At 38.1% G+C, this 15121-nt stretch overlaps 5 protein-coding genes across 5 annotated transcripts; 3 read left to right on the top strand and 2 right to left on the bottom strand. All coding sequences in view use genetic code 12, as the record gives it.

Moving 5' to 3' along the window:
* Positions 1-64: 64 nt before the first annotated feature.
* On the bottom strand, positions 65-4687 carry MYO2 (myosin 2; the record flags this gene model as incomplete). The annotated part of the gene is made up of 1 exon (XM_049325624.1): positions 65-4687. The coding sequence occupies one exon, from the start codon at positions 4685-4687 to the stop codon at positions 65-67; it is 4623 nt and encodes a 1540-aa protein (XP_049178703.1).
* A 3424-nt stretch (positions 4688-8111) lies between these two features.
* CYB2 (Cyb2p) lies at positions 8112-9809 on the top strand (the record flags this gene model as incomplete). Its single annotated transcript, XM_049325625.1, has 1 exon — positions 8112-9809. The coding sequence occupies one exon, from the start codon at positions 8112-8114 to the stop codon at positions 9807-9809; it is 1698 nt and encodes a 565-aa protein (XP_049178704.1).
* Positions 9810-11263: 1454 nt separating this feature from the next.
* On the top strand, positions 11264-11698 carry KGF56_004211 (uncharacterized protein; the record flags this gene model as incomplete). Its single annotated transcript, XM_049325626.1, has 2 exons — positions 11264-11277; positions 11512-11698. The coding sequence occupies 2 exons, from the start codon at positions 11264-11266 to the stop codon at positions 11696-11698; spliced, it is 201 nt and encodes a 66-aa protein (XP_049178705.1).
* Positions 11699-11880: 182 nt separating this feature from the next.
* On the top strand, positions 11881-13506 carry CUP2 (Cup2p; the record flags this gene model as incomplete). Its single annotated transcript, XM_049325627.1, has 1 exon — positions 11881-13506. The coding sequence occupies one exon, from the start codon at positions 11881-11883 to the stop codon at positions 13504-13506; it is 1626 nt and encodes a 541-aa protein (XP_049178706.1).
* Positions 13507-13604: 98 nt separating this feature from the next.
* On the bottom strand, positions 13605-14888 carry KGF56_004213 (uncharacterized protein; the record flags this gene model as incomplete). Its single annotated transcript, XM_049325629.1, has 1 exon — positions 13605-14888. One exon carries the CDS (start codon positions 14886-14888, stop codon positions 13605-13607), a length of 1284 nt encoding a protein of 427 aa, XP_049178707.1.
* Positions 14889-15121: the final 233 nt, after the last annotated feature.

The following is a 15121-nucleotide window of genomic DNA, read 5'->3' on the forward strand; positions in this document are numbered from 1 at the left end:
AGGAGAAGTGAATGGAGAATAATAATAAAAACAGGCAGCATAAAATTACCTTATATATACTTATTTATATACCATTAGTTTCATGATGTGGTTCTTGTACAGATGCATTCTTTGCTACTAATTCTACAATTCTGCGAATAACGGGCAAGTTTAGCCAAGCAGGAACGTAAGCCTCTACTCTTGAGAACGGCCTCAACTCAATCATCCTAAATGGGTCCTCAAAGTGTCCATCGGTAGACATGGTGAGGAACAAATCATCGTTTGAACTTCCCTTTGTCCTGTCAGCCACAATCTCCATTACTGAAGGTGCCACAGGAGTCTCATATTCAGCAGAACTATAAGCTCCAATAATCTTGTGTATCTGAGCTGGGTTTAATGCATAACATATCTCATATATGATATCGATATCCTCTGGTGTGTTTTTTCTCAACTGTAGCAATTTCGCCGCCTGCAACAAGTGTATCAAACAAATAGACCCTTCCTCTATATCATGGGATTTACACCATTCCTCTAATCTGGTAACATTATAGTTCAATTGCAAGCCCCGTTTCCACGACAAAAAGTTGCGTCTCATTATCAAATCATTAAAACACAAAGCATCAATAAATCTCAACATTTCCGTAATCACGCTCACAATCACCTCCTTCTCCAAATAATAGCTCTTCATTGACCAGTACAACATGTTGAAAGTGGACAAAATATCGTCCATCTTGTAATTGGGATTAGCAGAAAACACTTTACTCAAGAATGGTGACGATTCGGGTGCCATAAATCCTGGCAAGGATTGGGACATAACCACGGCTGAAACAGCCTTTTTCTCCAAATCCTTTTCCATTTTTTTCATCCACATGTTATAGATATTGTACGAAAGTGACTCAAAGTCCTCTTTAACAACAGCAACTAGCTTCAAGTATTCATTAAACTCGTCTTCGCTCATTTCGTTAGATAACGTGTCGTTGGCAATAATTGTGCGCTCAGCATATGAAACAAATGAGTACAACTCGTGTGTATTGGACAACCAAAATGCACCGTGGGGTATAATGTCGTCATCTTTCAATACGGTTACGAGGTTTTGAATAGATGACAACACTTCACCTAAAAAGTCTTCACTTTCCTTTGTCAATCCTAATCTCCACATGTCTGACAAAATAATTATAATAATTCTTGAAGGGAACAAAACTTCTTTTCTGGTTAAATCGGCAGCAACACCAGCTTGTGGAATCTTGAGACCCTTGAGTAAACCCTCGACAATTTCGCGATGCAACTGGCGAGAGTCTCTCAATAATTTGAATAGCTCATCATTGATATCATCAATATTAGCATTGTTATCATTAGATACCGCGATAAAGGAAACAGGTCTGTGGTTTTCAATAGAATTCGGAGAATTCCACGCCATTGCGCTGCTATGGCGTTTGCTAGCGTTTCTAATTTTGGGATTGTTGAGTTCTGCCAATTGGCTTTTCAACTGCTCAATATGCGTTTTTAGATCAACTTCGATTGTATCGCGCTTGACAAGGTCATCTTTAGCTTGATTCAATTCTTCAATGGTTCTTTGTACTTCCTGTTTCAATTCTATTTGCTCTTTGGATAGTTGCTCAATCTTTGCTTGCGCAGATGCATAATCCAGCTTGATCAACGCTAGTTCATTGTTCAAGTCTTCAACTTCTTGTTTGTGGTCAAGCATAGTAGTTTCGTATTTGTTATTGAATTCCAATTCTCGCGACTTTAATGTTTCTTGGGCCTGTCCTTGTTGCGATAACAAGTCTCTCAAACTTTGTATCTCTTCCATCAACTTTTTATTGTCTTGAATCTTCGACGTTAGTGATTGTGTCAAGTCTATCACTTTATTCTCCAATTTATAAGAGACCTCCTTCAACTTGTTGACTGATTTGGCCTCCACTTTCAATGCTTTCAATTCACGGTAAGCGTATTGTCTTCTGAAAGCTGATTGGATAACAACAATAGACCTCTTGATCCTTTGGAAGTTTTGCCTTTCCTGGTATCCTCTCCATGATTTTTGAATAGTAATACTGGCGTTTTGTAAACGAAGATTTTGGAAATTTTTCCTTGCTTGTAAGCCTCTGATGGATTTTTGCAAGGTAATAACAGAGTTGAGGGTTCTGGTATACTTTTCTCTGGCCAAGTAGCCTCTGATTGAAGTTTGCAAAAAAATGGCAGCTGTTCTTTCTCGCTCTTCCCTCACCTGTCTTCTCTTTTCACTTCCACGTATTAAACTTTGTAACAAAATATGAGATTTCCTAATTTCAAGATACTTTTGTCTATAAAAACGTTTTCTCATATTCTTTTGAATCATAACCACTGATCTGTATAATTTGTCCGCCCTCAACTTTTCAAAGTGTGCCAACATTCCGGCTTTGAAAAAGATCTTTGAATTTCCCATTTGATATTTTTCCTTGTCGTCTATAATGGAAGTTAAAATTTGGTTACATAATGCCAACACTGATTGTTGAGTAACTTCTCCACTCATTACCTTAATCCAATCTGCAGAAGGAACCAAAGTATGGTATCTATCTGCAAACTCAACATAAGTCCACCTGGAAGGATAACCCGCGCATGATATTCTAATTGTCTCTAAAACACCACAAGCTCTCAATTGTGACAACACCATTAATGCGTCAAATTTCCAAGCTTGCTTTTCTTCATTGGGCTTAATACATCTAATGTAATGTGCATTTGTGGAATCAATTGTCTTCATCAACTCGATCAAAGAGTTTTTAAACATGGAACCCAAAGTAGGTTTTTTGTTTGTACTCATTTTACCGTTTGCTGGTGGTTTGCTTGCTTCAACTGTGATTGAATTTTTATCAATTATACCGAGTATATCCTGTAGCAACTCGTTTTTAGATTTTTTCAATACTTCTAAATGTCCGTCACCAACAGTATCTCTATTCTTTTCAATGAATCCATCCATATCGTATGTAACATCCAAAGCGTAATGGCTAACAACAAACTTGGTTTGGCCAAACCTTGGCTTTTTGAAAACTTTATTGGTAGGAGGTTTGTTTAAATTTTGATACATTTTCTCAATAAATGATTCATCTTTTCCTGCTGGTAACCTAGATTCCTCATCCAACAATGCTAATATACCCATACGATTTTCAATCAAATCAATACATGGCTGATTATCCACGAAATTGATAAAAGACCATTTGATCTCTTCTCTCATATATTCTTCTTGTTCCAATTTAAAAACATGCTGATTGAATTCTTGCTGCAATTTTTCATTTGCATAGTTGATGCAAAATTGTTCAAAAGAATTTTTTTCAAAATGTTCAAATCCGTATATATCCAAAACACCAATAAAGGAGTTTACTTGAGCAGCCACTTCACTAGGACACAAATCCGAGTTTGCATAGTCCACCAACCAGTCAAATAAAGCTGAGTAAATGTACTTGGCGAATGAATCTCGAGCAACAAGCGCCTGGCTGTGATTGAGATTACTAATAATATTCTCTGAGCGAGTGCTAATCTTTTTCTTTACACACCATTTGGCAAACTCGTTGGCGTCAATGCTCAATAGCTCACAAGCTTTCACCAAATTTGGTTCGTCGCTAGATAAACGGGCATCGGTTTTAGTTGAAGCGATATCAATGTTACCAATGTGTAAAAGAGCCGCGAGAATCTTGTAAATTTCACGCTGCCTTGATTCATCCAAGCCAATCAATGACAATGCATCTTTAGTTGTTTGAAATTCCTGAGCATCATCAACGCCCTGGATTTGGGTTAAACCTCCTTGGTTAGTAAACTTGTAGTCGTCGGCCGATTTCAATCCTAGTTCCTGTTTTTCACTTGGGTCCATTCCTGCCAACATTTGGTAGAATATGTGATAATTTCTTTCTGTTGCCGGTTGAAATACTAATCTAGATCGTTCCAATAGATAAGTTCTTATTCTAGCACCAATGATGGATACCTGCTTATCAAATAATATTTCCAAGTACTTTCCGAACCGCGAGGAGTTGTCATTTCTTGTCGTTTTAGCGTTACCAAAAGCCTCCATAATTGGATTTGTCGCCAAGATCTGTTTTTCGACATCGGACATATCTGCTCTATGCTCGCTCCCCAACGCCTGCTGAGCATCTTCTTCAACGGAAGCAAAATACCTCATTATATATTTGGCAGAAACGGTTTTCCCAGCACCCGATTCACCACTAACGATAATCGTTTGATTTGCGCCATCCTGTTTCATGCACCTATAAGCATCCTCGGCAATAGCAAAAAGATGAGGATCCAATTCGCCCCTTCGAGACCCTGCGTATGCTTGAACGATATCTTGCGAATACAAGTGGTCTACTCTTTGGAACGGATTTGTTGCGATCAAAACAATACCCGAATAAGTGTAAATCTGCAACTGGGAATAACGCAACTTGATTGCTTGTAAGACAGCCGGTTCGTTTAAATAAGACAAGCTAGTTAAATCTTCGGCAGCTTCCAATATTGGAGGGTTTCTCAAGGGGGGCAACAATTCGTTATCTTCTGACAAATCATCGGTTTCGATTGTAAATAACTGATTCTCATCAAACTCAGAAACAAACGTTATCAAATATTTCTTCTTCTTGTCCTTGTCCTTGTTGTCCTTGACTTGATTAGATTTAACCGAAACTCCAACCCATCCTAGCTTATCGTCTGGATACCAACACCGTGTACCTACATCATATAGCGCCACCATCCTTCAATATAACAACCTTACTTGACTTGTCTCTTTTATATATTGACGGAAAAAAAAAAATATATAATACAATACAATATATATATATTGTATAAAGTACAACTATTTGTTTATTGAATAAGTAAATCAAACATAATCAAAAAAAAAAAAAAAAAAAAAAAAAAAAAAAAAAAAAAAAAAAAAAAAAGAAAAANAAAAAAAAAAAAAAAAAAAAAAAAAAAAAAAAAAAAAAAAAAAAAAAAAAAAAAAAATGAACAGAGAAAAAAGAAGAGAGAGAAAATTAACAGTGTGAAAAGAAGAGAGAAAATAGTGCGAAAAACAGTGCGAATATTAACAGTGCGAATGAAGAAAAATAGAAATGCATCGAGAGCGTGTTTTATTTTGGTTTGATTATTGTCTCATCAGAGTTGGATTTATAGAGTAGAGGTAATATAGTGAAAGTTAAAGAGTAGTTAGGAACGTCTTGGTAGGGACGTTGAAGAGTAGTTAGGAACGTCTTGGTAGGGACGTTGAAGGGTGGTTTGTAACTCTTGGTTGAGACGTTGATGATTATATTGTGTATAATAATTAAATTCATGTGTAGATAATGCAAGTGATTCTAGACAATTACAAAAAGTCTATTTATTTTAATGCGTGCTGTATATTGAAATTGTATTGTAGTTGCCAATTTACAACGAGAAAAAGTAATATAACACTATCGAGCAACACTATCGAGCAACACTATCGAGCAACACTATCGAGCAACACTATCGAGCAGAGCGAGATAGTGTCATACTAATCAATGTACTCTACTAAAGACACTATCAAGCAACACTATCGACCAGAGTGAGATAGTGTCGTAACTTGTCAATGTGCTCCACTAAGACACTATCTCGCTCTGCTCGATAATGTTGTAACAGGCTAGTTAGTGCTCCACTATGGACACTATCGAGCAAAGCGAGATAGTGTCAATAGCGTCGATAGTGTCGATAGTGTCGCCTCTAATCTTCTTGATTATTGTTTTAGCAGACTTTAATGTTAAAACAATGCAAAAAAAAGAGAATAGAAAAAGGACAGTTTGCAGAGATGAAAAAGTGAGAGAAAGAGGTACAAAGTGTCAATGGCAGCTAGTGTGCTCCACTAAGTACACTATCGAGCAACACCATCGAGCAACACCATCGAGCAACACCATCGAGCAACACTATCGAGCAACACCATCGAGCAACACTATCGAGCAACACTATCGAGCAGAGCGAGATAGTGTCATACTAATCAATGTACTCCACTAAAGACACTATCTCGCTTTGATCGATAGTGTCATGCTAATCAATGTACTCCACTAAAGACACTATCTCGCTTTGCTCGATAGTGTCATGCTAGTCAATGTACTCCACTAAAGACACTATCTCGCTTTGCTCGATAGTGTCATGCTAGTCAATGTTCTCCAGTAAGGACACTATTTCGCTTTGCTCGATAGTGTCGATAGTGTCAATAATGTTGCTTTTAAGTGCTGCTCCACTATCTCGCTCCGCTCGATAGTGTCAATAGTGTTGCTACTAAGTGCTGCTCCACTATCTCGCTCCGCTCGATAGCGTCGATAGTATCGTACATCACTTGCAATCTTCTCCACTTGTACATCAATGTCTCTCATAGTTTACGCGTTTTTGCTCAATCTTTAGTCAACAAGTTGGTAGCGCGAAGATAAAGACACTATCAAGCAAAGGAAGATAGTGTCATGGTAATCAATGTACACTATTGAGCAAAGCGAGATAGTGTCATGCTAATCAATGAGCTTCACTAAAGACACTATCGAGCAACACTATCTAGCAGAGCGAGATAGTGTCGTAATTTGTCAATGTGCTCCACTAAGGACACCATCGAGCGGAGAGAGATGGTGTCGTACTAGTCAATGTGCTTCACTAATGACACTATCTCGTTCTGCTCGATAGTGTCGTACTAATCAATGTACTCCACTAAAGACACTATCAAGCAACACTATCGAGCAGAGTGAGATAGTGTCGTAACTTGTCAATGTGCTCCACTAAAGACACTATCTCGCTCTTCTCAATATTGTCGTACTAATCAATGTGCTCCACTATCTCGCTCTTCTCAATATTGTCGTACTAATCAATGTGCTCCACTATCTCGCTCTTCTCAATATTGTCGTACTAATCAATGTGCTCCACTATCTCGCTCTTCTCAATAGTGTCGTACTAATCAATGTGCTCCACTATCTCGCTCTTCTCAATAGTGTCGTACTAATCAATGTGCTCCACTATCTCGCTCTTCTCAATAGTGTCGTACTAATCAATGTGCTCCACTATCTCGCTCTTCTCAATAGTGTCGTACTAATCAATGTGCTCCACTATCTCGCTCTTCTCAATAGTGTCGTACTAATCAATGTGCTCCACTATCTCGCTCTTCTCAATAGTGTCGTACTAATCAATGTGCTCCACTATCTCGCTCTGCTCGATAGTGTTGCTTGATAGTGTTTTTCGATAGTGTTTTCGATAGTGTTTTTCGATAGTGCTGCTCTAACGAGTCCGCGCCTGGGGACCATGCGGGTGGTGTAGATGTGTGGACATATAAGAGTACATATATTATAACCGATTATCCGACACTATCAAGCAGAACGAGATAGCGGAGCCACACTCAGTAGCTTGTTACAACTGTATCGAGCAGAGCGAAATGGTGTCGATAGCGTCGATAATGTTGGTGTATTGGTGTAGTCTGTGTGCTCCACTGTCAAGCAGAGCGAGATAGCGTCGATAGTGTTGGTGTAATTGGTGTAGTCTGTGTGCTCCACTATCTCGCTTCGCTCGATAGTGTCGATAGTGTCGATTTTTTTTGCAGCCGATGAATTTGAACCCATCGGCAGCAGAAACGCCCATCGGCAGCAACCTTGCCCAATTTTCAAACTTTATCTTCTTTGCAAATGTCCGAGTTTCCCATATAGCAATTCTACAGGAGTTGACATAAAATTGGCGCAAACTTAACAACAAAAGCCTTCTTTTTCTTCTTTTCTTTTTCACTTTATTTGCCTCAATTGAATATCAGCTTCTCTTTAAAGAGATTATCAAAAAGAGACGGGACGGATAATCTTACCTAACTAGGAAACGAACGAGATTTTCCAATACAAATACACTGAGTATAATTGGAGGGAAATAATAATAATAATAATAATAAAAAAAAATTACTCCCCGCATGAGAGAGAGAGAGAGAGAAGTCAAATATGCATTATCTATGTATTATAGCCTACAATAGATCTAACCGCTATCATTCATACACACAAGATATATAGGCTGACAGAGAGACGACGCAATTGTAAACACTTTTATATTTAAGCTCTTTGTAAACCCGCTTTAAAAGTTTATTCCTTTTCTTATTCCTTCTCTTTTATTTCTCTTCCTTTTAATTTTTATTTTGCTATAGTCAAACCCAGAAAATGGTACTTTCATTAGAAGAAGTTGGCAAACATAATACCAGACAAGATTGTTGGGTAATTATCCACGATAAAGCTTATGATTTGTCGCACTTTGTTGACCAACATCCAGGTGGTGCAGCAGTCATATTGAAGTATGCTGGGAAGGATGCTACTAAAGCATTCGATCCTATTCATCCAGGAGACACTTTGCAAAAATATTTAAAGCCTGAGTTTCACAAGGGTGAAGTTGAAAAGAGAAAACCACAGCCAAAGAAGAAAGTTAATGCTGCTGCGGCACAGCAAAAACAGCAGGTGGCAGCACCAGCACCAGCACCAACGAGTTCACACAATGTGGTGGATGAATACGATGTGGAGTATGATGAGCAAGGAGATAAAGATCCAATACCTGCAGGAAACAACGGTTCTGTGCAATTGGCAGCACCAGCAACCAAGGAAGAAGAAGAAGAAGAAGAATACTTGGATGAAGATGGAAATCCCGTTTCAAAACAAGAAGCTTTGCGTTTAAAGAGGGTCGAGAAGAAACCAGATTTGGGTCAAATATATAATTTGAACGACTTTGAGTTTGTGGCGAGACATACTATGGATATAGCAGGTTGGGCTTACTATTCGTCAGGATGTGATGATGAGATCACTATGAGGGAAAACCATTTAAGCTATCATAGAGTGTACTTTAGACCAAGAGTCATGGTTGACGTTACAAATGTTGATATTTCAACTAAAATATTGGGTAGTTCTTCTTCAGCTCCTTTTTACGTTACAGCAACGGCATTGGGAAGATTGGGACATCCAGACGGTGAATGTGTTTTGACTAGGGCTTGTGGTAAACAGGATATCATCCAAATGATTCCAACGTTGGCTTCGTGCTCGTTTGATGAGATTGTCGACCAAGCTACTGATAAACAAACCCAATGGTTCCAGTTGTATGTTAATGCCGACCGTGAGATTTGCAGAAAATTGGTGCAACATGCAGAAAAAAGAGGTATCAAGGGATTATTTATTACCGTTGATGCACCATCTTTGGGTAGACGTGAAAAGGATATGAGAAGTAAAGAAGTTATTGAAGACTTGAGTTATATTCAAGAGGGTGACGAGACTGCTGTTAGAGATCAAGGTGCTGCCAGAGCCATATCGTCTTTTATAGACACTGGCTTGAAATGGGACGACTTGAAATGGTTTAGATCGATTACCAAATTGCCAATCGTCTTGAAAGGTATCCAGTGTGTTGAAGATGCAGTTAAAGCAGCCGAATTGGGGTGTGAAGGTATTATTTTGAGTAATCATGGTGGTCGTCAATTGGAGTTTTCACCTTCTCCCATTGAAGTTTTGATTGAGGTTATGCCCGTGTTTAGAGAGAGGGGATTGGACAAAAAGTGCGAGGTATACATAGACGGAGGTGTTAGAAGAGGTACTGATATTTTGAAAGCTCTTTGTCTTGGTGCCAAAGCTGTTGGTATTGGTAGACCATTCTTGTATGCCATGTCTACTTATGGAGATGCTGGAGTCATCAAGGCCATGCAGCTTTTGAAAGATGAACTTGCTATGAACATGAGATTATTAGGTGTTACGAGTTTGGACCAATTAAGCCCCGATTATGTTGATACTAGAAATTTCGCAAACAGATTTGTTCCAGAAGATAAGTTGTTTAAAACTGTTTATCAACCTATGACAACTCCATCATTCAAAGATAGCAAGCTTTAAAAATAAAAAAATAAATAAAGAAAAAAAAAAAAGAAAAAAGAAAAGCTATAAATTAGACATTTTTTTTTTTCCTCTATAGAATAAGCAAAAGGAGTGTGTATTTTATGTACAATAAATTAATTTGTTCAGTTTATCTTTGCCATTTAATTAGGTAGAAGTAATAGTAAAGGTGTCTCAAAATAGTGTATAAAGTTGTTTTCCATTCAACTTACCCAAAAAAGATTTCTATAACCAGCTGCATTGCATTGCCGAATCGAATCAGAACAAAAATGCACGGCTTGCTTTGGTTTATTTCTTTTCATTTTTTTTTTTTTGTTTTATTTTTTCATTCTTTCATTCTTTCATTCTTTGTATATCACGTGTATATCTAATCACCGTTCGTTTGTCCACGTGAGAAGCTATTAAGAAATGACCCAGTGGAAAGCGCAATGTAATTATTGACAGAGAAGTTTGATACTAAACCTTGGGTTTTTAGACATGGTTTGTGTTTTCTTTAAAGTTGCTTATACAGGATTAGTTCATATTTAAAAGATTTATTTGTGAAGGTTGTTTTAGAGAACTTGGCCCTATATATGCGGGAAAAAGCCACTAAATCCCTAGCTAAGGAAAGTTGCAGGTGCGGCGTTCTTGAAACCAACCACCCGCGCACTAAAAGACAAAAAAAAAAGAAAAAAAGAAATAAAGAAAGAAAAAAAATAAAAAGAAGATTTTCAACCTTTGTTTGATTGTAAGATAACTTTAGATTGGAGGTAAATGACGATACTATCGAGCTACGCGAGATAGTGGAGAAACACTTTGTACGGATATTCGGGATGTTTAATTGTGATGTAGACAGTTTTAAATTAGGATAAAAGGAAATGGATTGTTCTTGGCTCGACACTATCGAGTCGACACACTATCGAGCGCAGCGAGATATAGTGGAGAAACACTTTGTAGGGATATCCGGGTAGTAAAAGTTGCTGTTGGAAAAAGCTGGTGTTGAAAAGGGGTGAAAATGGCGTTAAAGAGGTTGAAGAGGGCTAAAGAGGCACTGTTTCCAACTTCCTACTGTATTCTCTATCGATAGGCTATTGAGCAGAGCAAGATAGTCTATCAATAGTCTAGTCTTTATCCACTCTCTATCGATGGACTATCGAGCAGAGCGAGATAGTCTATTAATAGTCTAGTCTTTATCTACTCTCTATCGATAGACCATCTCGCTCTGCTCGATAGTCCATCTATAGTCTATTTCGCTCTGCTTGATAGTCCATCTATAGTCTATTTCGCTCTGCTCGATAGTCCATCGATAGTCTACCAAAATTAGATTCAAGATAACCTAATATTATCTATAATGCTATATTGATTGCTGAACCATAGCGGAAATATGAATATTTAGTGGCAAGAAAAAAAACAACCCATCCCTGAGTCTTGCCTTTTTGTTCATTCTTACTCTCCACTACTAGTACATATGTAAAATGCACATTAAATTGTATTATGCATATGTATCAAGTAAAAATTTATGAGTGGGTTTCTCTCTCAATTTTTAGTCCCAAAAAAGATTTTCTTTTTTCCTCTCTCTCTATTCCTCTCTCTCTCTCTCTCCAATTTCACTTTCCCTTTGTTTTTTTTCTTTTCCTTTTCTTTGGACTAATGATTCTTATAAAAGTTTTTTTCCCCCTACATTAAATCTATATATGAAGAGAGATTAGGTACTGGTTACTAGAGGAGACACTCATACTGCTAATACTGTTGATACTGATACTGCCGCTACTACTGCTACTACAGCCACTACTGCTGCTGCTGCTACTATTACTACCGCTACCACTACCGCTGCTACCATCGTGCTGTCACTATTGCACTCACAAGCACATAGTGTTTTAATCAAGGAGGAGTTGAACGTTTGGGAGTGACGTTAGCTGACAATTATTAAGAAAGCCCAAAAAAAAAAAATTAAGCAAGCTCATTAGATACAAGGTAATAGAGAAAAGGTGGGGAAAATATGGTGTTGATTAATGGAGTCAAGTATGCTTGTGAGCGGTGCATTAGAGGTCATAGGGTCACTACCTGTACACATACCGATCAGCCGCTTACCATGATCAAGCCTAAAGGTAGACCCGCAACTCAGTGTTTGCATTGTAGGGACAATAGAAAAATTAAGAATCTTCATATTTTGTGTACGTGTGGGAAAAAGGGTAAAAGTGCTACATCCCATCTGGCAGGGTGTGCTTGTCATAAAACCAACCACTGCACTTGTGCGGCTAATGTTCAAGGCAACAAAAAGAATAAGGACTCAATAGACAATGGCAAGTTGAAGTCTCTTTTGGAAAACGAGTTTGGGAAATGGTCAAACTCGATTTCATCACAAACAGCTTCAAATCCAAGCGATACATCTCCAGGAAGTATAACTACTAGCTCATATCAAACAATTTCACCGGGATCCGCCGCAACATCTTTCTCTACCCATCCATCAACATTACAAGAAAATCTGCATAACAATAACAACAACAACAACAGCAGCAACAACAACAACAACAGCAGCAACAACAACAACAACAACAGCAACAACAACAACAACAACAACAGCAGCAATAACCAACAGTCATCGTCACACCAGAACGTTTCCTCTGTCGGTAATCGAGAACTCAGTCACGACTTTGTCATTGAGGATGTTTTGATACCTTTTGATACTAGAGACGGTTTATTTGATTTTGGCAAACACGGGTCATTTGGTGGTAATCACACTGATAAATCTACTTCAGTTGTAAATGAAAACAATGGCCAAACAAATGGAGGAAGCAAAACACAAAACTCCAATGGTGGAGCTGGGGGAATCAGTATCAGCAATGGAGACCAAGAAAGCTTCCATTTGAGTCCCGGCGAAATTGAAGTGGTTGACCATATGTTTCCTTTATTCCCATTAGTGGGCACACAGAGTTTTGATAATGAAAATCAACCATTACTGGGTGTGCCTCAGGAAATTCGCAAAACGATAACTCACCAACCGACTCCAATGAGGCGAAATGTAGGTTCGCATGATAATACTTTTAGTTCACAGAGCTCACTACAATCTGTAGCTGAAAACAGTTTCCCTAATCACAGTTATCAGCACCTGCGGCCCAAGCGGCCCGAAAGTGTCTTGTCAATAGCCTCAAACTCCTCAGCTAGGTCACTTGATTTTTTGGGTGCTAACTACTTAAACTACAACAATCCTTTCCTTAATGGTGGAGTCCCACTTGTTTCGAATTCTACGGCGTACCCGCCATCAGGAGGTATCGACGAGTTGGGGGCATCTAATTTAAATTGTGATGAACATGGAAGTAATGGTCACCACCAATTTGGAAAAACAGGTCTAGGGTCAAATAAGTTTGGATCACAATTGAGTAAAATAGAGAGTCAAATGTACACAGACTCGTTTGATCAAGCTTTAGAGCAACCAAGTTTTAAAAACGAGGACAAATGTGGCGAGAATCAAAGAGTATTGTCTTCCTCATCGTCAATACCCAATTTTTACAATGTGAATGAACCGAAAAGTTCGCTTTCTGTTGTTGATTTGCAGTATGGTTCTGGTGCAGAGATGCTTTATGCAAATGATGTAAGCCTGGTTTCACAATACGATACGAATAAAATGAGTTTTTACGATGATATCCCTTTTCACCGTGATTTCATGATGCCTGAAATGACAAAACAACCCGAGGATGAGAAGAACAATATACAGTAAAACATAAAGTATATACTTGATATTTTTTCCCTTATTTTTTTTTTTTATTGCTGGTTTTTGATTCTCCATTTTGTTTTATTAGTTTTTAATTTACACGGTTACCCTTTTTTCTTTTGTCGTTTTTCGTTTTCTTCATTCTTGATATCCAAGTGTTTCAACCTACTGATGTTTGAGTCCATGGTGAGTTTGGCATCAGTTTCTTGAAATCTCAATTCTTGTTTGTGCATCCAAGTACTGGATTTTGGGAGATCAGCACTTGACAGCAGGTCATGCAAAAAAAGTTTAAGAACTTCATCGGGTAGGTCTAGTATGCTCTTTTGTTTGATCTGTTGCAATCTGGTTAGTCTGATAATATACTCAAGTAATGACAAAGAACTATTCTTTATTGCCTCTGCTTTAGGCTCATTTTCTTCATTTTCTTCATTTTCTTCATTTTCTTCATCCTCCTCATCGAATTCACCTTTGTTCAACTCTCCCAAAGCAACCCATTCTTCATTAATTTCCTTCTCATCCATCAATTTCAAAATCAAGATTGGCGAGTTCCTGCCTTCTAACCTTAGCAATTTACCTGAAGCAGTAAAAAAGATACTTTGTATCCTTTTTAAATCAAATCTCTTAATTCCAGGAGTTTCTTCCTCCTCATCATGATATCTTCCGTCGTTAAAATCTTCCTTGATTTCAAGGATGTAGTTGAACTCTCCCTTGTGTAGAATCTTGATTGAACTGCGTGCATATGTTTCTTTCCATGAAATACAACTCAATTCATCTATTGTACCACCATCCTCAATATACTTCAATCGACTTGGATTGTAAAAAATCGTATAGGTGACCAAATCGAAAACAGGTCCCACTGTTTTGTTTTTAGCACTTGTCGTGACATAATTCGAGGCTTGCAATAACCTTCCTGGAGAAATATTTTCCAAGCTTACTTGACCATTCAAATTGATACCAGAAGCCAATAAACTTAAATTCAATATAGGTATAGCTTCGTTGATCTCCTGCAACAAACTCTTCATATAATTTTCGACTTCATTAATGCTATCTTTCTCATTTGTCCTTGTCAAATTCTTGGTGATCGAGTTCACCTTCTCGTCGAACTCATTAAACTGTGAATCCAAGTCGTCAACAAGTTCCAAACTTGTCTCCAATACAGTATTGCCGCGTGCAGAGGCTAGTCTAATCAAGTCGATAGTTGCACTTATTGTGTCAATAGTAGCCTTGAGCTTCTGTCTTTTTTTTTCAATTCTTCTTTGTGCAGACTCGGGGATCTTGTCTAGAAACGTCGATATAGTTTTAATGGCATACCCAGAAGCAAATGTAATCCCAGACCTAATGGCAAAGGACACCGCCTGGTTTGATGCTTTTTGCAATATCTGATCCATAGGTCCCAGTTCGTACTCACCCTTAGCTTCTAACTACCTATACTTGCTGCTTGTACCGGAGTCTATGTCCGTCGTCTCTACTCCTACCTTCTCTCTAACCAAGATTAGCGATGACTTGTGCGGCTCGCCGTGCTACCAATCGTCTCTTCTTCTTGACGATTAAGAAATCTTGATAAAGACGAAAACGCGGTACGCGTTCTATATATATATAAAACAGTAGGTAATTTGCCATC

Source organism: Candida oxycetoniae (assembly GCF_023343755.2).
Source record: "Candida oxycetoniae strain CBS 10844 chromosome Unknown scaffold16, whole genome shotgun sequence".
Classification (NCBI taxonomy): Eukaryota; Fungi; Ascomycota; class Pichiomycetes; order Serinales; family Debaryomycetaceae; genus Lodderomyces; species Lodderomyces oxycetoniae.